General features: G+C 35.3%; 1 protein-coding gene across 1 annotated transcript in view; it reads right to left on the minus strand.

Moving 5' to 3' along the window:
• Positions 1 to 23,440, minus strand: part of LOC106463030 — a 73,253-nt gene that overhangs the window by 36,015 nt on the left and 13,798 nt on the right. Inside the window, exons 2-3 of the mRNA XM_022390441.1 lie at positions 12,289 to 12,583; positions 3,339 to 3,461 (exon numbers count right to left, since the gene is read on the minus strand). Coding sequence (XP_022246149.1) covers positions 3,339 to 3,461; positions 12,289 to 12,583 — 418 coding nt within the window. The remainder of the gene's footprint in view (positions 1 to 3,338; positions 3,462 to 12,288; positions 12,584 to 23,440) is intronic.

Consider the following 23,440-nt stretch of genomic DNA (forward strand, 5'->3'; position numbering starts at 1 on the left):
GTCATTCTGGAAAAATATTAAACAACCACGCAAGCTGAAGAGGAACCTTTCACAAATACAATAAAAATGGTTCCACGTGCTCTTCCAGTGTATAGAATAAAAGAGTTTAGAAGGCTCAAGTTTCACGTGCTAATCTTTTTCTGAAACACCAAAAAGCAAATTTTCATCTCTCAAACAGACACAAAATACACAATAAGATGGCACGCGATAGGGAACTAACAGTAAAGTCAAAATCCCTAGATAATGCACCAGGGAGAGAGAGTGGTGTGGTAACATGGAAAGCTGCTCAAACTACCAAGGTAAGTTTATGCCCTAGGTGATCTAAGATTGCTGTTCATGAACAACCTCTGGCAACAGAGACACAGTCGGCATTCCAGCTTTCAATGTGTGACAGAAGGGCTTATTGTACAGCCGAAATCAAAGGTTAGTCTGTACTAAGCAAGCCGTGGCTAATCGAAACAGAAAGGGCCACCCACTGTCGTTGCTAGGAATGTTCACCATGTCATATCAACCAGTAAGTTATTTATCTATACCCTACGGAATAGTTAGCCACACGCAACATATTATTGTTTACCACTATTTTAAATCATGTTCCTCAAAAAGGTTCGCAACCACAAGGTCTTTCAGAACTCAACAGTTTTACAAAGGAATGACATAACCCACAATTGTTATGTGCATAACCTGCGAATTAACGTCACTTCAGAATAAACAGAAACGTACTTGATTTAAATACACTGTAATTTGATCATTCGTAATAACTAAAATAAAAATCATCCGTATAAAAAATATTAGAAATAGGTAAAATGTGATATATTTAACATATATATATATTAAAATATAAAATATAAGAACTTATTGCCAACGATTATAGTTCTAGGACATTATTTACGAAAGCATTTTACAAAAACTTTCATTAAAAATGCTTAACTCTTTTTCGCGTTTGAAATATTTCATTCAAAACGCTTAATTATTTAACTCAACAATCTCGCTCATTTTAAAAACACACAATTAATCACAGGTGAATAAATATTACAGATTAAATTACGTGTTACCATTGAAGGTTTCAGTTTCCTTTTTTGTTTTCATTTTAAGAAATAATGTTTCCGAAAAGCTAACAACAACAACCGGTTTCTTGTTACAAACGATCCAACAACTGATGGAAGAACTGTGTGTGGATCACTCTTCCTTTAAAAAGGAATGCGGAAGGTGTTCCTCAAATACTTTTTTTCGGTGAACGATCACGTGACAGTGTTTAATTAAGGCTCTTGAAATTTTAGAAATTATATTACATATACATAAATAAAAACACATAGGCCCTTTTGTACAAAAAAAAAAATGTCAAGAGATAATTAACCCGCTCCGAGCTATCTCTAATTTTTTACCTCATATTTCTCTGAATTTTTAATGGTCCGAGATAGTAAGATGTCAGCACTCACGATATACCAGGCAGAAGTTGAAGAAAAATAATAAATTATCTTACAATATGAATAATTCTAACAAACATTTGTAGAGGTAATTGAGGGTAAATATTTTAATTTTTTCGGGGGGGGGGGGCGAAGCTTATATAAATCACGAAAGGGTTTTTACGATTCCGGATTGTCCAGTTTAAAATGTCTTTACAGAGGCTTAACCAATGCCAATTCGGGTGAAGTTATTTGTATTTTTAAACATCTACCTCAGGCAAGTAATAATTTGAAGAGATGAAACTGATGTACTGAACTCTAAAATAGCAACTTCATATATTTCACAGTTGAAAAAACAGAAATAAAAAGTAGGTGAAAACCTACAGATTTTGGATTAGACTATGCCATTTAAAAACTGTAATACAAGATGTACCACGGCGTTTAATTAACAGTGTGTTAGTAAAAGTTCTGTGACGAACGTGTAGTTGTAATTGGTGATTGATACTAATTCATTAACAGCAAAATATTCAAAAACTGTATAATGCGACCACAGTATTTGTTTGTTTGGTGTTAAGCGCAACGCTACACAATGCGCTGACTGTGCTCTGTCCACCACACGTATCGAAACCCGGTCTGTAGCGTTATAAGCCTACAGATTTATCACTGCGCCTCTGGAGGGGGGCATACAATACCTGAAATAAGAGGTTTAGTATGAATATCAATGGATAATACTTGAAAATTACACCGTCAAATATATATAGGATAATATCAGTATAAATGCTAGGGTTTACATTTCCTCTGCCAAAGTACTGGAATGGAAATTTAGAATTCTGTTTGTTTGTTTGTTATGAATTTTGCGCAAAGCTACACAAGGGCTATCTGCGTTAGCCGTCTCTTATTTAGCAGTGAAAGACTAAAGGGAATGCAGCTAGTCATCACCACCCACCGCTAACTCTTGGGCTACTCTTTTACCAACGAACAGTGGGATTGACCGTCACATTATAACACCCTCATGGCTGAAAGGGCGAACACGTTTGGTGGGACGGGGATTTGAACCCGCGACCCTCAGATTGCGAGTCAAGCGCCCTAACCACCTGGTCAGGCTGGGCTCGATGTGTCAGCCCCCTAGTGCCAAATACTACTATTGTAGCCTTTATATAAATAGTATCGTGTTAGTGTATCAAAAACTATCTTAGTGTTAGTTTTGTCCAATAACTAATGTTGCAGCCGCTAAAGAAACGGTGGTCTCAGTATGTGAAATAAGAGGCTTAGAAGCGATGTTTACCACATAAAAAGCTACGTCGAATGCTAAAACTGAGGGGTCTTTTAATGCACGAATCAGTAACTAGCTGCTAACATCGCAAAAAAATGAGATAATCGAAAATAATAGATTTTGAATTAATTATAACATATAAACGGCTATTTACACCGTTAAGAAAGGCGTGGATATTTGTAAAGGATATGTTACTATTTTTATCCCGTGAACAATTGTGTTTTCAAGTGTAAATTTGCCTGTTCAACATATGTTCACATTTTTTGGTGTTTTATTTAACAATAGCACCGTTCTCTATTATAGACATTTTGTTTAATGAATAAGTAAATGGACGGATCGATGAACAGATAGACAGACTGTGTAAGGACGCGTGCCTCACTCCTGTCGCTTCTGTTTGTACGTCTGATGAGTCGGAAAAGTAACAGCATGTGTTTACTTTATAGCTTACAAAACGACCCTAGATCAACGGCTTTGATAAGAGTGGCCATCAAAGCTGGGTAAGCGTGGATGATGATTGTACTTCGCCTGTCGCCCGTTCGCTGCATTCGTGTTCTTAACTTTCCCTTCACTGAAAACAGAGTTAAAAAAAAGAAAGAAAGAACGATTGGATTCTGAAAATCTCACTTTGCTGAAACACGAAAATCACGTTTTATAGTTCTTACGTCTTTGGCGTCGTCGGGGCTGCAATCGTTATGTGGGAAGTAAATGGACGGCTTAGAAGCCCGAGGGCACAAGGAAGATAACTCTCTTCTCTGCCCTATGATCCATACATCCTTCTCAAATTCCTGAAATAGAAATTCAGACTAACAATCGTAAAACATGTAAAAGGGCATTATAAGACCGATTTTCTGGTAAAACACGGATTCGTGGATTTAGCTCAAAGAAACTAATTATTCGTTTGTTATCGGAAGAGCTCCTACATGCCGAAGGGTTAATAGTCTGAAAGGAACTTTTGATTTAGAAAACAAAACTAAAACTCACTTTTTTATTAAAACGTAACCAAAATATAGCGTAAACTTTTATTCGAAAAGTTTCCAGCATCCGCCCAGAATATCGGAATAATCATTAGATAAATAAAACTTCTATGGCTGTATGTGAGAAGCACATAGAATCACTAGTAGGTGTAGACGTTACGTGGTCAACACATAGCATTATTACTAGGTGTAGGTACTACGTGGCCAATACATAGCATTATTACTAGGTGTAGGTGCTACATGGCCAATACATAACATTATTACTAGGTGTAGGTACTACGTGGCCAATACATAGCATTATTACTAGGTGTAGGTGCTACATGGCCAATACATAACATTATTACTAGGTGTAGGTGCTACGTGGCCAATACATAGCATTACTACTAAGTGTAGGTGCTACGTGGCCAACACAGCATTATTGAGTAAGCAGATATTGGTTCGGGAGGTAAATATTTCTTCATCTCGGAAAGACTAATAAACAAATTAATATTTTCTATTCATTAATTTTAGATTTGATGCTTAACTTTAACTTAGAATACCTTGCAATAATCGTCGATCAGACGCTAAATTAATAATTAACTTGAACCATTTGTTACATATTTTATTAGACTGCTACATTAATCATTCAAGCCTGAGGTATTAGACACTAATCTTCGATTAGATTACTACATTAATTTTTTAATCTGGGGTATCAGGCACCAAATATTCGATCATACTACTACAATAATAATTTGAACCTGAGTTATCAGGCTTAAGATTCAGTTAGACTGCTATTTTAATAACTTTAACCTGATTTATCAGGCACTAATCTTCGATTAAACTGCTACGTTAAGAACTTTAACCTGAGGTAATGGGTACTAATTTTCGATTGGATTACTACAGTAATAGCTTTAATCTAAGGCATCAGGCACTAATCTTCGATTAAACTGCTACGTTAAGAACTTTAACCTGAGGTAATGGGTACTAATTTTCGATTGGATTACTACAGTAATATCTTTAATCTAAGGCATCAGGCCTAATATTCAGCTAGACTTCTAAATTAATAACCTTAACATGAGTTATCAGGATTCGATTAGACTGCCATTAATCAATAACGTGCAGAGGACATTAAAATGGCAGGAGTTCAGGGACAGAAAAAATGGCATATTTCAAGCATCGTAAGACAAGACTGTTTTTTTTTGGGGGGGGGGGGATTATGAGCACTGTGGGTTGCCAATGGTACAAATAGGGTAGAAAGCCATGGTAAACAAAGAGATCATCTTTTATTCCCATTCAGTCAGTCTTATAAACACTTTTAAGACCTAAAATTAAACAGTGGATTCTTCCGTATTAACACTTAATAGCATATAACAATTATCTTTTTGCTGTAAAGACCTACAAGTCCATTTAATTTAAAGTTGAAATATTTTTTCCGTAATAGTTCGCAGCAAGCAAGGTGTGGAATCAGGCCTATCTTTTAGTAGATGTGAATTTCTTTTTTTTTTTTATGACTGACAGAAAGGACACTTTTGGGGCATAAGAAAAGGAAGGCAGGGGTTTGAGCCCATCCATACACTCCGCTGTGCACGTTACTGACGTTAATAACTTTAACCCGAGTTATCAGGCACTAATCTTCGATTAGCCTGCTACAATAATCATTTTAGCTTGAACTATTTCTCACATACTTTATATTAGGTTGCTACATTAATAGCTTTAACCTGAGATATCAGGCACTAATATTCGATTCAACTGCTACGTTAATACCTTTCATTTGAGTTATCAGGCACTAATCTTCGATTAGCCTGCTACGTTAATACCTTTCATTTGAGTTATCAGGTACTAATCTTTGATTAGACTACTACATTAACAACTTTGAGATATTTGTTGCATACTTTACATTAGGGAACATTAATGATATTTTGAGGTATCGTGGAATAAATTGTTCATTGCCAGTTTTAACTTAGATAGCTACACTAACATTTGAGTAGACTGCTACATAAACAACTTTAACCCGAAACTAATGGTACTAGTCTCGCTATTTCAATAACTAATAAGTATTCGAAAAGTGGCATACAAGATGCATCTAGGAAACAAACAATCAAAATTACCAAAGTTTGAACCTTTTTCCTTGGAATAAAATCTCAAAAATAAATATCTATAAATATGTTACAAAGCTCCATTGTTGCCCTGTTATTACATTGGCCATTTCATATGCTTCAAATAGTGTATATTCCCACTGTTTACATCTGAAAATTATTCACAATCCTTTGGAATGAAAGGTATAGAGTTGAGTTAGATTTTTGTTTTTTACAACAAACGAAGAATATTGCCTTCCTATGATTTATACATGAAAAACACATGTACACGGAATGTGGAAATCCGTTTTCAGATTTTTATTGTTTTGAGTACAATAACAATGCCAAATATTTGCCAAGTTGGAGCTTTGCACGTCAGTTTTATTCTACCTTTAGAGATCACGCGCCATTTCCACTAAAAATGAGCTAACATTAGTCTCTAATATAAGTACGTCTTGAGTACAAAGTTGATTAATAACAAAGGCTTGTGATGATTTTATTGTCTTGAAACTTTGACATGTTCTACTATAATTCCTGTGCGCCGAATCCGAAAATGATATACATTTTTTTTCATCGCGTACAGATTTTTCATAAAACGTCATAACGCAATACATAAAAGAAAGACCACAACACGTAGTTTTGAGACTAAAAGACGCAGATTTCACACACACGCACACAAAATCAGGATGAATGAGGATGCATATTCGTTTGACATCAATGTTCTTCCCTTTTCTTTATTTTTTTTTTGTATTTTTGTTAACAAACATAGTAATAAAAAAATTTTCATTGTGGTAAATGAAATAATAATTTGATCTAAGTAAGAGTTTTTTCTTTCTTCACGGTTTGTAAAAAAATGCTTACGTGTTAAAAAAACGAATATTATTTTCGAAATCTCCGGAGCTGAATTCCGTTATTAAAACCAAAACAATTTTATTAGGTTTAAATTCGCAGGCTTGTATAATCAGGGAATGGGATCACTCATCGATCAGACTTTGCCTCACTATTTATTTTGACCCCTTAATTATATTATTCATTCTAGTATTTTGGAATAATATTGTGCACCGATTTTGTCAAGGAATGACTCTTTCACCAAGACTTTTAATGTTTCTTAATGAACTGAGAGTAGGAAATGCCAACGTGTTATTTCAGCTCTTGTTCGTTCTCACGTGGCATTATTGGTGAGAACATGGGCAGTAATAAGAAGAATGAAACTTGTACATCAATATATTATCAGAGAGAGAGAGTCATAAAAGCCAAACTGTTTCATCAAAGTTTAATTATAGTTCTACAAGCCAAACTTATGCATCAATATTTTTACCAGAGTCACGCAACTTACACATCAATGTCATCCAAATAAAATCTCGTCAAAGGTTCATCAGTCACTGAAGCCAAACTGGCACGTCAGTGTGTACTCAGAAAGTTGTAATAGCCAAATGCTATATTTTTATGTGATTTTTACTCAGTTTCGTTTTTAATTTTTGACTATTTTCTAGTTTATTTATTCGTAAAACAAGTACAATAAACGAGCTTTGGATATGTAAACTTATATGATAATAATAAGAAACATTTTAAATGTATGTTTAGAACATTTATTTTGCTGAACAACTTTAAAGTTGCAGTTAAAGGCATGGCGCGTGTTAACGTAACGTGTAACAAAAGCGCGTGGTGAAATACACTATTGGACACTTTATAGCACCCACGCCAGAAACACTGTAAATACTTGAGTGTGCATATGAATTTGGGAAGTGACAGCTTATTTAATGCGGAAACACAGTCATATTACACTTAGCCTATACGACAATGGACAAGAGCAAGGATATGAAAGACTTAAAGAGGAGCATGTTAGTGGGTGCTCGTCTAGCGGAAGCGTGTTATTAAATAGCATTTCTGTTATCAGCTGCTCAAAGTCACTGATATCTGACAGATAGTCAAAACTTTCTCCAAAAATGCAGGTCCAGAAAGTGTTATGTAGAGAATAAACCTAACATAGACATGAAAGGGAGAGCAAATACAAGTGAACAAAATATTTATTCACGAGAATAGTATTTGCGTGTGTACTTCAGTTGTTGGCCGACTTCTTACTAAAAGCTCAATTTTCCAAATGATGATCGAAATCGGTTTTTATGGTTCCAATTTACCCGTTAAGGTTGTGTTTAGGGTAACGGTTATTATTAAGAAAATCCAATCAAAAATAGCTAATTACAGATACAAGTTGAATAACTTACGGAGTAGCACCTAAACTAATAGTAAAGAGATTACTGTATAAGAATCTGACTTGAGATACTCAACGGTATAACTCAATAAAGTAAGTTGGTTGAAAGCGCAAAGATTCATAATGGGTATTCTGTGCTCTGCCCACCACTTGTATCGAAACCAGATCTTTAGCGTCGTTAGCCTGTAGACTTATCAATAAGTCACTGAGGGGCCAAAAAGTAGGAAATTAAAACCTACAGTGAGTAACTTGTACTGAATCATTAGTTTGGTACCCTCTCTGATAACGAGACTTTAAGCCATAATCCCAATAATATCTCAGTTTAGATATTTAGGTTAACCCTAACTCTATATACTACGCTAACATTGCGAAATATAAAGTCCGGGTGCACATATTAACAGGACTTGAGTTGATGCGGAACGCGGTTGAGAACTTTTTTTCTTTTTATCAAATCATTTCTGTTGTTAAACTACTCAAGCACACGCATTCCCCACGAGACTGCTGTTCGCAAGTTGGATAACAAACCTTACCGTTCCACTTGTTCATTTTTTTACAACTCAAGTACTGCATATTAAACATATACACGAGAAAAACGCAAGAACCATACTGGCGGACATTTTCATGCTAATGACGTATATCGAGATAGAAGTTACACAAATGCTATTATTAAATAGGCTTGGGTGGTAGACTATTTTTATAGACAGAAAGACGCTGTCTACTACACCCTCAACTTTACCGTTACGTAATGACGGCTATTTAACATTAAAACACGAAACTGACGGTTATATAAAATATGCATTCAAAATTATATTAATTTTTCTTGTGTAGGAAACAAGGCTGTCTCAAAGTTTATTACAAGTCTGATCCATCTGTAAAAATACTAACAGGAAATATAGAATGCAGTCATTGTGTGTGGAAACAAAACATAGTATAGGTGAATTAATTTGAGCAACAAAAACGTTAGGCTAAAGAACAACTGACACTCGCCATTAATATAATCGAATAAATTACAAATAAAGACATTTCAGCGGCTAAAATGAGTTGTAATCTATCTGAATGCCACGTGAGATGAGAGGATCACGAACATTGTGATAAAACGTTTAACTTTCGTGGGGAAGCTTAATAAACTAATCTTTAAAAAACAACTACTTTAAATTTATGGAGAAAAAAAATCCGAAACGATAACGAAATGAACGGGACGTCTGCCGCTTGGAGTTGGGGTGAATAAACGAGCTGTAAGGAAACTAATAAACTGTATATCATTTTATCATGGTGCGAAAAATGGCAACGAATAAATCATTTGCAATAGCTAAAAGTGTCAGTGGAAAACCTAAGCTGGAAATCACGTTCTGCACTGTCAATCGAAAACGTTATTTCAGATTTAGCAACAGCTTAACGATCTGTAAGAACGGTTGGGTTTAATTACGCAAAGATATTCATGGTTAAGGGTAGACAAGTTTATACAAGGGGTGAAATTCTGCCGGTACTCACGGGTACTGAGTACCTCTACTTTTTTTGTTGTTGTTGAGAATTTCACATCTGATTTATACAATATTCAAAATATCGAAGAATTGACATAAAAGAAAAAGGCTGTTTATGGCATGGACTTATTACTCAATTATATCAATTATAAATGGCAAATCTGAGGGATTGTAACGCTAAAAATTGGGTTTCGATACCCGTGGTGGTTAGAGCAAATATAGCCTATTGTGTAGTTTTGTGTTTAACAAGAAATAATATATATATATATATATATATATAACTAGCTGGAGTATCCGTCCCCTGGATGGAATTGATGTAAATTCATTATTAATGAAAGAATATTTTCGGACATGAAAAGTTGCTTCCCTTATATGAAATTGTAAGAAACGCAAAAATGCCCATAAAAACCGCAAAATACAAAATGTGAAACCCCAAATTTGCATGTATCTCCGCATGGACATCAAGAGGGGTCGAAGTAGTGATAAAAAATGCATGGATCTAATGAACTTCCATTTCAAACCCTGCGAAGTAGTTACATGGATATACAACAAACAACAGACGATACTATTATATTTATATAGACTCATCTTTAAAAAATAATGATATCATCTTATTAATGTGAATACTTCATTTGGCCCAACATAGAAGAATTCTTAATTCCTAAATATTTTGGATGTATTATAATAGCAATTTTGTTTTCAAATTTGTTGGTTTTCGAATATCTCAAAATCAATTTATTCACAGCATTTTAGAAGATTGGCAGTACAGGTTATGGCAATATCGATAGGAAAGTAAATCTTTCCTTCCTTTTTTCGATTTTTTTTTATTCTTTCCTAAAGAAAACAAGTTCTTATTCCAACATATTCAAAGTTCGATAACAGTCAAACGAACGGTTAAGAATTGACTTTTTATTACCTTGACTTCCACTTAACCCGCGTCCTCATTCTTTAAGTACTTAATTCCCAGCCAAGCTAATAATAAAGAATCTGGGAAAACTAGAAGACCCCCTAGCGGCATAAGAGCATTCTAACGTCGCAAACAGTTGTATAGGTGAAACTATTTGATCTTCTTTCCGGTTTCTGTCACCAGGGGTCCCAACAAGGGCATTTAAAATTCTGGCACCCCAGAAGGCGTAAATTTGAACAATTTTTAATTTCTGACGTCAAAGTGGATGGCAAAGTGAGTAGTTGTGGCAAGAAATGACCTGTATAGAAGACACAGTCAGTTTAGTTTGAGCCAATATATACACACGTTAACCTTACCAACCCCTTTCACCGTAAACGAAAAGACGCTAATATAGAAGAAGATTTTTTTACCACTTTCACTACCTACACAATTCATCCTGAATCAAGCATCTTAAATTTAATAATAAATAATATTCACAGAAGCTTAAAGCCACGGACGCAAGCCTACAGAAGTGATTAAACAATTCAGAATTTATTCAATAACCCCCCATTCTCCAGTACTGGATGCTTTCCTGTACATCTGACATTAACCTTTTAAAATGCTCGAAACTGCAAGGAACCATTCCAAACCATATCCCATAATGCTTCAAATTAACAATACCTTTCCCAGCCTTGCGCGCGTGGCTTTAAAATCCGAAAACTGCTTATACGTTCTGCGCTGAACTAACAGAAATGCCTTTGGTTATGAAACTTCGAGTCTCTTCATGTTTTAATGTCCCTTTAACAATTCATTTTAAGATTTTACAGTCAACCATAACTTGCCTTAGAAATAACTCTTTTAAGATAAGTAGTAAGACGCTTTTATGTAAAGGTTTCACAATGGACTTCCTACATCTTTCCTCGTAGATAGTTACTTCTGATGTTCTTTGATGTGGAAGTACGACCTGTCATTACGTATGTTAAAGTTGTATTTTAACATAGTTTTAACTCTGAGCATATAGAACAAATCTAATAGTAATTTGTGGGTCTGTTTGTTGTTGTTTTTAGATTTTCGCGCAAACTACACGAGAACTATCTGCCTATAGCTGTCCCTAATTTGAAAATGAAAGACTATAGGGAAGAAAATTGGTCGGTAGCACTTACCGCCAACTCTTGGGTTATTCTTTTTTGACCGAAATAGCGAGATATGACTGTCGCTCTTATAGCGCGCACAGGTTTGAGTGGTATTTTGCGTCAACGGGACGCGAACCAAGAACCCAATGATTCAAAATTTAGGTATGCAAGCAATTAAGTCACGCCTAGCCCCAATCACCACAACAATTAAATTACGCCTAGTCCCAATCACCACAACAATTACGTTACGCCTAGTCCCAATCACCACCCAATCACCACAGCTGAAACGATGATATTATAAAATCTTTTCTCATGGTAAATTGACAAGAAAACTTGTAAACCACGGGAAAAAATTGCATTATGTCATTTATTAGTTTCAGACTGGTAGAAAGAGTAAACGTTTCAAGATGTAATCAATCGAAAAAGAAAAGATAACATATCATTAAAAGAAGAATGTTGATTACTTCGTGAAACATTTTGCTTTATTTTGTTATATAACATTTTAACAATGTTGAAGTGAACACCAGGTTAGGATATTTTTGCGTGATTTTGGTTACATTCGCGGTTTTTTTTACATAATTTGTAGAAATTGTGAAACCAAATTGTCTAAAATATAGAATACTCCTATTTATATTTTAACAAAATCTAAAGAATGAATAGGTGTTAATTGCACTTTTATCATTCGGAGCTAAGTTTTATTCTTAGTTATATAATAAATATTTATGCAAGATTTTAACTTTTTCTTTTCTTTCTTTTTTTTTCTTCTACAGTAAAGGGAACTTCTAACTTTCCTTTTGCTGAAATATTATGCTGTTCGTATCACTTTCTCTTCTTTCTTCATACCTGAGGGCAGTTATCACACCTTTCATTACCAAATCGGGTCCAACTATAGAACTAGTGTCGATCAGCATACAGCAAGGCTTCCCAACAATAAACCCAAGGACTCGAGGACTGGTTTCTTTAAGTAGTGAACTTATCTCATTTAGGGCAGATGAGTTATCCTCAGCTAAACTTTCCCCATAAGTCCAGCCGATTCTTGTTTCCTCATGTCTCATTAGCATTTGATCTTGTTGGGATCGAAGATTCATCCTTAGGGCATTGTCTCCCTGGTGTCTTAACAACTGTTGATTCCCAATAGGTTCGGCTGTAATGGCCAGCTTCCCACAACTATAACAGTTTATCCTTCCGGTATCCTTTGGGAAGAATTTTTAATTCACTACAAGCTTTTATCTGTAGTTATTAGCAATATGACTTTTCAAATTGCACTTGAAACATTTATCGTATTTTTGATTTATTGCCTCCATTCCATGTCACTAGTTGTCCAACTAATCCTTTTAGTTCTTCTAAACTGACGTGAGCAGGAGTTCATATTTCAACACTCTGATCCCATAACTTCCATCTAGATGGTGATTTATTTCACTTTCTGCAACTTCAATGGATTATAGTTCCATCGCCAACTGTAGAGCTTGGTGACTAACTAATGCTTGATAGTTTTTACAAATTTCAGTTTGAAAATTACTTTATGTCGTGAAAGCTGTTTTTTTTTTTAATGAGCAGCAAGATGAATGGCTTGTTGTTCACTCTGGAAATGATTTCGAACTGAGCCTCGTATGACTCCCACAGTACCTTCTCATCATAGTTCGTTGGTTATTCTATTGAATGATGTTGAAATGACCAGCTAAGTTCTAGAACTGGATTTAGTAGTGTCTTGGCTGAAGTTGTCCAGGAAGGTCCTTTAGCAACAGGTGATAAAGCAGTAATGATAAAAGTTCTCTTATTTCATATTTGGAGGTAGATGGTGTATTAGGTTGGAACTCCCAAGCCCATACAGAAAGAGGCGAGACTGGTACCCTTCTTATTTATTAATTCATTTTCCAGACGTTTTATTCTGTCACGTATGTTCTTTAATTGCTCACTGATGACTCTTTACCTCATTAATTTTTTTATAACCACAGTTGCTGTACTTCTTCAGTTGTCATTACAACCTTTCTGGGGTTTTTTTCTGATGTCTTTCTGCATTTCTTCAAACTTGTTGTGTTCTCTCTCTCTTTACTCTTCAATAGTTTTATCGATCTTGTCGCCAATCGGATTTGTTTCTTATTTTAAATTTTTCCTTAAATAACATCTCTATTTCCTTTAACTCCACTCTTAAATTTCTGTCCCTTTTAATTTTTTTATCTTTCTGAAAAAATTTCTTCTTGATCTTCTTCTATTTTCCTATTTATTTCTTCTTGTTTGGATTTTTTGTCCTGTTCTTTCAATTTTTTGTCTCTTTCTTCCTATCTTGTCTTAAGAATATCTCAATCTCAAGTAACACTTTGCTTTCGCTCTTTCACCCCGTGGTCTTCATCGTCAACAGTTGAAGTTCTATTTCAAATATATTCAAAGTTCTATTTTATTTTCCCAAATAATATTCCAGTTCTGACACTAAATTGTTGTAATGTTGTTCTTTCTTTGGCAAATTCTTTTAAATTATCCAGTGAAAATAATGCAACATCCGGCCCATGTAATGATAACTCTATATCCTCCGTTAACGTTTCTATAAGCTTAAAAACTTGTACATCGTTGTATCTTCTTGTAGGCCTATGCTACAAATGACGTTTACTAACGCAAGACAAATCAACGTAATTCAATGCGTACGATAGCAAACACAGATCCCAATAATTCAAGAATACACACTAACTGATTCAACTCTCTACGATAGCAAACACAGATCCCAATAATTCAAGAATACACACTAACTGATTCAACTCTCTACGATAGCAAACACAGATCCCAATAATTCAAGAATACACACTAACTGATTCAACTCTCTATCTTGAAATAACTCCACATTTCACAACTATCTCGTATTTATAATGTGCTTGAACACTATACGTCACATCCTTAGGATGTTCCAGGCCTATCTTATTAAACCATCTGATATTAGTGTCATCATTAAGATTCGCAGGTCTCTTTAGCTAACATTTAAATCACAAGATTAAAAATATAGCTTAAAACCATAATTTATACATCTTGGCCTTCAAACTACGTAATACAATTAGCTGTACAATTACTAATAAAATATTTTCACAAATTTCACCCCTAAATTTGCTTGCTATAACTTGTTATGCAAGTATCTGCTACACCTATTTTATATAATTGTGCAAACTCTGAAGTAAACTTTTCACTCACTTCATCTCCTTAATCTGCCTGTTTTATTATGCAAGTATTAGCTAATAATTCACACATTTCTCCCCCTCGATGTGCTTGCTATAACTCGTTATGTCAGTGTGCTTAAAAATATTTAACACATTTTAGTTCAGTGTACTTACTGGATAATAAATCATAATTATTGCTAGAATAAATTCTTCTTCTTCCCTGATGATTTATTCTACGATTACAGTGTCAAACCAGCAAATACTAAAAATCTGACGCAATCAAACACACAGAAAGAAAGTTCAAAATGGTAATATAAAGGATGTAAACACCTTGAAAGATGAATTTAATTTATCGTTACATCTTAAGGCCTTTATCATTTTTAGCTTTATTATACAACTATCATTTAAGAAGGCCGACTATCATTTCGAACTAAATAAAATTAAACTTTCAATCTAATAGTCAATGTTATGTTTAATAGCGCACTATAAAACTTATCATTACATCATGCAAATCGTCAAGGATTTTGTTTCATGTTTCTCAGTATCTTAAATACTTATTCTTTACAAGAAATGAAAAAAATAACTAAAGCTACTTTGCATAAAAATAATATCATCTCTTACACGCATTTTTTCTTCTCCTCCATACAGGGTTAATGTTTGTGACTTGCAATATCATCTCTTACACGCATTTTTTCTTCTCCTCCGTACAGGGTTAATGTGTGTGACTTGCAAAATTTTAACCAAACGCTCATTCGTATACTATAACACGTCCTAATGATAAAATCATTCAAGATTTTCAGCATGTCTTCGTTGAATTATTCATTACATAATGGATATATAACGTACATGATAAATGCTTACAACTGGTTCTGTAAAATTAACTTTTATCAATTGAATAACGAACTATTCAAACTATTATTTTCTTGATACTGCATTGGAGTTTCCGAAAAACGTCTGCTGATACAGAGCACGGTATTGTAATAAATTAGGCTTAACGTGTCAAATAATAGTCCACGCATAGATTGGTTTAACATATCTTTCCATATGTATGTAATTCAGGTCTGATATTGAAATCATATCTTTATATTTAAAGTTAATACTCAGAATTACCCCTTCTTTCGAAAAGTAAGTTTACATTTTGTTTTGGTAGTCGAGGTGGATTGCGAAAGATATATTCACAAGCACATAGCTAAAAAAAGTCGTTTCGTTATTAGGTTAATTTAATGATGCCTCGAGGCTGATACTGTTCGAGAACTCTAACAGCTAGATGAAATGATCTCAAGAAAGTTAGTCGCTTAATTAACAAGTAGCCGCTTTCAAGACTTGCTAATGCGGCATTATGATTATTGCACACAGTTTAACATTTAATGCAGAACAACGAATGAAGGAACGTCCAGACCGCTTGTACAATTCACTACTTCAACATTTTGTTGGAATTAAAACTCTCAGTGATAGTTAAAATATGTGAATAGCCATCCATCATCAGAGAATAAATACAATGAGATAATAAATAAATATTAATTTTGAGTGTTTCGCTATTCTATAAAAAGAGAATGAGACCACAGAAGTTCGTTTTCTCAGAAATAAGTGGCAAAATAATAAGGAATAACGAACTTATTTTTTGTTATGTCTCCGCCGAGAGAGACAATTTTTCTGCTGTTTCTTATTTCTTTCTTTTTCTTCCAAACACTTTTCAATCGCCCGCCATTCCTTCATTTCCCAGCATAGCCAGGTGGTTAGGGCGCTCGACTCGCAATCTGAGGGTTGCGGGTTCGAATCCCCGTCACACCAAACATGCTCGCCCTTTCAGCCGTGGAGGCGTTGTAATGTGACGGTCAATCCCACTATTCGTTGGTAAAAGAGTAGCCCCAAGAGTTGGCGGTGGGTGGTGATGACTAGCTGCCTTCCCTCTAGTCTTACACTGCTAAATTAGGGACGGCTAGCGCAGATAGCCCTCGTGTAGCTTTGCACGAAATTCAAAACAAACAAACAAACAATAATTTCTCAGTGGATTGACTAAACAGTTTGGTAGGGTTATACCTCGGTCCAATATAGCCTGTCATATTTTTATTTTATTTTTTATTTAGGGCTTTTTAAAACTTTTATGGGGTCAAAGGTCAAAGAACCCAAACATTCTATATTTTGTGTTCCTATGTGGCCATATTTACAACAATCATGATGAAAATTGGCACAAATATAAATTTTTCATACACCCAACACAATGACTTGCAAAAAACGTTGGATCTGCCTAAATAGAGTATTTTTATGGGGTCAGAGCTCACAAAAAAACGTTGGATCTGCCTAAATAGAGTATTTTTATGGGGTCAGAGCTCACAAAAAACGTTGGATCTGCCTAAATAGAGTATTTTTATGGGGTCAGAGCTCACAAAAAAAGCATAATTTGGGGTAAATTATTCAGCCATATTTTGACCAATTTACATGGGATGTGGTACAAAGATACCTTTTTGCAGGTCTCAAGCAGTGATATGGACAGACCAAAGACAGTTTTCGATTTTTCTGGTGTTAAAGTTGGCCATGTTGGAATTGCATGGTGGAGTCGTGTTGCTTTCACTCACGAATGTTGGTCCCTTTGCTTATGAACAATATGTCATTAAAGAGAGCTATGAGAAACAAACTAAATAGATATCATCTATGCGAGATATGTTGTCAGGAGTAAAATACCAAGGTACACACAACAAAATAATATTCTTATGATTCGAGCTCATAATTTCAACAAAGCACAGTGACCAAGGACCACCGACACGTTCACTTATTGTAAATAGTGTCCCAAACGCCTTTTTGTTTTTGTTTTGAATTTCGCGCAAAGCTACACAAAGGCGCTTGACTCGCAATCTGAGCGTCGTGGGTTCGAATCCTCGTCCCACCAAACATGCTCGCCATTTCAGCCGTGGGGGCGTTATAATGTGACAGTCAATTCCACTATTCGTTGGTAAAAGAGTAGCCCAAGAGATGGCGGTGGGTGTTGATGACTAGTTGCCTTCCCTCTAGTCTTTCATTGCTAAATTAAGGACGACTAGCGCAGATAGCCCTCGTGTAGCTTTGCACGAAATTCATACCACCACACACTTCCACAAATTAAGATAGAAGTAACTATGGGTAATATTATGCAGCGTTAGCTTTTCTGTTTCTTTTTCACAAACTAGGCTAGGTGTAACCAGGGATAATATTCTGCGGCGTTTCCCTTTCATTCTCAGTTATGTGTTAGTTTTATTCTTGTGCAAGTGTTGTTTTAGTTGTTGGTCTGATTAATTTGAAATATTTGTAATATCCTTGCAAATCTTACAAAATATTTTAACCTCAGGTTTTTTTTGTTTTTTTCTTCAGTTTAATCATCCATTACTGATGTTTTATTCATGAATTCAGGTTATAGATACAGAGGGATAAATTCATTTATATACCTCCTCTAGCTTTGTAAAAAGGAATTGCATAATGCTTAGTATTGTGAACAACAAAAACATTATTTTGATATATTTTTATCCTTCTCCCGACCCTTGCACTGAAACCACAACCATCTGCTTGTGGTTTACCGCAGGGGATGAACGGGAGACGGGTGGAACTGAACAGCTATGCAGACAGCCAACCCTCTACTGTCTCTCCCCCTCAGGCCGCGTGTTCTTGTGATAATTGAAGAATGTTTGTGAAGGCCAGAAGCATGGGAGTGCGTGATAAGCAATGCAAGATAGCAATACAGAGTTTTTATACCTTCACGAACACATGACGTAAGATCTAAGATTTGACGTGTTTCTATTAAAGCGTGTGGTGATGAAAAACACTAGCTTACTTCGATGGCTTATACTTGTTAATCATACTTAGCCATACTACCAAAACAATGATATTATTCGTCTTGGAGTTCCTTGGTCAACTCGAATCACGATATTGAAATAAAAAGAATCACCCCCCCCCCGAAAAACATTACATTCCCTTGTATTAGCTATAATATGGTAGCTTGTGTAAAAACGTTCAGTTATAGTATGGTAGCTTGTGTAAAAACGTTCAGTTATAATATGGTAGCTTGTGTAAAAACGTTCAGTTATAATATGGCAGCTTGTGTAAAAACGTTCAGTTTATAATATGGTAGCTTGTGTAAAAACGTCAGTTATAATATGGTAGCGTGTGTAAAAACGTCAGTTATAATATGGTAGCTTGTGTAAAAACGTTCAGTTATAATATGGTGGCTTGTGTAAAAACGTTCAGTTATAATATGGTGGCTTGTGTAAAAACGTTCAGTTATAATATGGTGGCTTGTGTAAAAACGTTCAGTTTTTGTTATATTATTTAGTATACCTTAAATTATGAACACTAGTCAAATATATATATTTAAAAATAAGTAATAAAAACCCAGTACAATCAATAATACTTCTGAGAAAAAGGGAGTTAACTACACAGGTTAGAAATAAAAAGTAATCTATAGATGAATAAATTGAGCCAGCTCAATGTAACAAACTGATTAGAAACGTTTAATAGCGTAAATACACATATGGGAGGAGTATTATCTATAACGATTAGAATGAAGTGTATCGAAAGCGAAGCATGGTCAGTACATTATCTGAAAATAAAAACAGAAGAATTCTTCTACCTATCTATCTGCTTTGTCTATCGTTATTGTGCAATTTGAGATATTCATATGCATATTATTTTGAAAAACAAATAATGAGAATGAGTAATTAGTTTTTTTCTGAACTTCACTTCAAATGTCCTTCATTGTAATGTAATGATTACAATTAAATAGATGAAAAAGTAAAAATTTGAAATATCAGAACATTACATCCTTTATTTCAATACATCTTTTGTACAAAACATAGATTTATATGTATTTTTAATCTGAGAAAAAAAACGAAGTACTTGAAACCATTAATGCGACAGTTCAAAGATAGTAATTATTTGTATGAAATAGAAGCCATCTTCCACAGTATTCTTGTATCTTTACATTTTGTATGGGAACTGGAAGATCCGGCATCGAATCCCTATAATTTATTACAGCCTTCTTTGGCGTCCGCGTTCTTAACAAAATTACTCTTTGCTTCTTAATGGACTTATTTTTCTTGAAAGACGACTTTATAATTGAATGTTGCCTACTCTCGTTCACTAGTGCGTTTCATGTAGTTTTTTTTCTTCTATCGATATAATGGGGACATACTTGTTGTTGGAGAGGGTGGACTAGAGGCAGGAAATAATCCCAATTTTTTAAAGAGGCAAGTAGAATACCTGATTGAAGTCATAAGAAATTTCTGCTCTTTATAAGCTCTAGTGTAATAAAACGAACATCTCTTCAAGCTAATAGTAAGTGTCTATCCGAGAACGTAACATTAAAACCGAAATAGGAAAGGTAAACTAAACGTTCAAGTAAGTAGCATCTACTTAAGTTATATTTCATCTTCAATGTTCAAGAAATCAAAGTTTACTCAGAGGTGTAGGAGACTCTTTTGCCAGGGGGGGGGGGTCGATTTCAACACGTTTTTTTGGAATTATTAACAAATGAAAATTCAGAATTTCTAAATGGAAATTCCGTTGTTGTTTTGGTTCCCATGGTGATTGCTCTAGTTGAGGGTGACTGCTGCCAGTCTCGCATGCCCCGTCTACACGTATCCAGGGGGTGTTAACGCTCTCCCAGTTCCAGTGCCACTGGGTTTGCCTTTGATATTACCCGCAGTTTATAATCTACAGAACATCTACACAGAAACAACTAATCAGAAAAAAAAAAGGAATTTTAAAATACAGCTTCATGAAGACTAATTATTTAAAGTAAATTTCATCAGTCTTGGCTCAATTAAAAGATATTTCTAGCGGAAACGATAACGCATGCTCAGTTCAGGTTTTACTGTTCATAACCGTTATTATATAAAGCTAACAAAACTTTGTATTAGAAGTAGTTTTAGTAAGATATATTTCAATATATAACACTCGTGCCATCTCGAGTACATATACGTTGTTACCATACATATATATTAGGTCGTCAAGAAATTAATGTCGCTTTTTTTAGATGAAAAAGTCCGAACAACTTATATATTAAAACAAAACATTTATTAAATGAAATAGTCTCCATTCTTATCGATGATGCTTTTTCATCTTACAATCAGGTTGTTAATGTCCTGATTACAGAAATCACTTGGTTTTAAAGCAAAAAACATGTCGATGTCTTCTTTAACACCTCCCACATTTGCATACGTTTTCCCATTAAGATGGTGTTGCAGCGAACGAAAAAGATGGTAATCTGATGGTGTCATATTTGGAGAATATGGTGGATGGGGGAGAACTTCCCAACCCAACTCCATAATTTTGTGTGCGTCAGATTTGCCACATGTGAACGTGCATTGTTGTGGAGAAGAAGAACGCCTTTTCCGATTGACGAGTGAAGGGTGTTCTTGATGAAGGGCTTGATTTAAACGTTCCAGTTGCTGATTATAGATCTCTACATTGACAGTTTGCTGTGGACTGAGGAGTTTGAAATGAATTACTCCTTTGATGTCCCACCAAATGCAAAGCATCACTTTCTGCGGATGGAGTACTGGTTTTGGGGTCAGAAGTGGTTTTTGTCTGGGACTGAGCCATTGTTTTTGGCGTTTAATATTTGCACACATAATCCATTTTTCGTCACAGGTGACAATTCTGTCCAAAATTGGTTTACACGCATTACGCGTCAGAAGAGACGAAACAACATACCCACGTTGGAAACGATGATCATTGAAGAGTTCGTGAGGCACCCAAATACCTTTTTTATGGAATTTTTCCATATTCCTTAGATGTTTACATATTGTTTCATGAGAAACATGCAATTTCAGGGATATTTCCCGAGTGTGCTGCCTTGGGTTAGACTCAACAAGCGTTTTCAGCGCATCAATATGAATTCCAACATGTCGGCCCACAGTGTTTAAGGTTCAAGTCACCTGAACGAAATTTGCTGAGCCATCGTTGACACTTACGAACGTTCAAAACATTTCTATGAACTTCTTTAATATTCTTTGTGGTTACAGAGGTGTTGTTTCCCTTCTTGTGCCACCACAACGCAACATTCATTTCTTGACGACCTAATATTTTGGCAAACGCAGGTGGGTTCGAATATTTCGTATGATGTTATAGAAATAAGGGTTCAAATTAGTAAAAGAAAAAGTTGCAGCAGTTAGCCCTCTTTCTCTCTTATACTTAAACGGTAAAAACGTTGTTATGCACTTTAAAATGCCTACTCAAATTTTAGCTCGACCACTTCCGATCGTATGTTTCCGTTGTTTCTAGTAAAGCTTGTTTGTTACGGATTTCGCGCAAAGCTACACGAGGGCTATCTGCACTAGCCGTCCCTAATTTAGCAGTGCAAGACTAGAGGGAAGGCAGCTAGTCATCACCTCCCACCGCAAACTCTTGGGATACTCTTTTACCAACGACTAGTGGGATTGACCTTCACATTATAACGCCCCCACGGCTGAAAGGGGCAAGCATGTTTGGTGTGACGGGGATTCGAGCCCTACATATTGCGGGTCGAGCACCCTAACCACCTGGCCATGCCGGGCCATTCAAGTAAAGCCAACTACATTTGGTTGAGCGTGTAAAATTAAGCTATTCTACAAAGAGTGTGTCTACTTTTTTCAGTATGATAAAGTGATGGTGGTTGAGAGAGACGTACTTAGATTTAATATTGTGCGCCTGGATGAAACAGAAGGAGGTTGTGAATTGTATACCATAATTAAGTTGATTTTCTGGAGTTCATAAAAAATGAACATTCTTAGAACCTAAGTTCATCAACAAATTGTTGCTTTCTGTCGTATTCTAGGGATCCTAAATTCGTAAAATGCGTTGGCAACTGGGGATTTTCCAGTCCCCACTAGGGGAGCAAAGAGTATCCCTTCTCCCCACCTCTCCCTAGATAGTACACAGGTATGCTAAAAAAAAAGTCCTGTCGATCCTTCCTGGATTCATTTTTGCCGCTTAAACAGTTGAGCTAGTTAACGTTCTCATCCTTTTCTATGTTGGTGATGTGTAGACCTCTCTTACACTTCATCATTCAGTCCTAGTGTTGCTTTAACAGTTGATCTGGTTAATGTTCTCGTCCTTTTCTATACTGATGGTGTGTAGACCTCTCTTACACTTCATCATTCAGTCCTAGTGTTACTTTAAAGTGGAAGTGCTTGTTGTTCGAACCAGAAACCACCAAAACCTGAGGCCATTCATAAAACGTTCATCAAAATCTTAAGACAGACGTGTTTAAATTAATTAAGTTAACTTTTTTATTATCAATTCGTTCTTACTGGATAACACTTATTCATAAACGTAAAAAATAATTATGATTCGAAATAATAAAAACGTACATGTAAAAAAGGGGTTAACTTCACAATGGAACTTCCAAACGCTTAAAGCAGTGATTTTTCCAACAAAAAGAGCTAAAAACATCTTTATATTTCCTTATTTACTGATTCCAGTTATTGTTTTACACGTAGCCTGTAGGAGAGCTCTGGATTTCGGAGCTGGAGAGCCGGATTTGAATCCTTGCGATATCACAAAACATTCTCCGCACTTTAAGCAGTGGATGCGTCATAAGTGTGACAGTAATTCCCACTACATGGATGGTGGGTGGCAGGGTGCTGCTCACTTGGCTACTTAGCTTTTATGGCCAGTAGCTAATTAAACACAGTAGATGGCCTTAGTAGTTTTGTCATAAATACAAAAATACAAGTATTGTCAACAGTCGGTTATATCATTGCCTATTTGCATTCTTTGTTTCGTATTTAATATTTTATTTGCTAATTTCAAAGTAGTTTAAAACATGTAACAGTCAAGACATCTTGAACGTGTAACAGTACATGTAAAGTAACTATCTGGTCCAGCAAGTATGTTTGTTTGTTTTGAATTTCGCGCAAAGCTACACGAGGACTAT

This window comes from Limulus polyphemus, unplaced genomic scaffold, assembly GCF_000517525.1.
Source record: "Limulus polyphemus unplaced genomic scaffold, Limulus_polyphemus-2.1.2 Scaffold1307, whole genome shotgun sequence".
Lineage (NCBI taxonomy): Eukaryota > Metazoa > Arthropoda > Merostomata > Xiphosura > Limulidae > Limulus > Limulus polyphemus.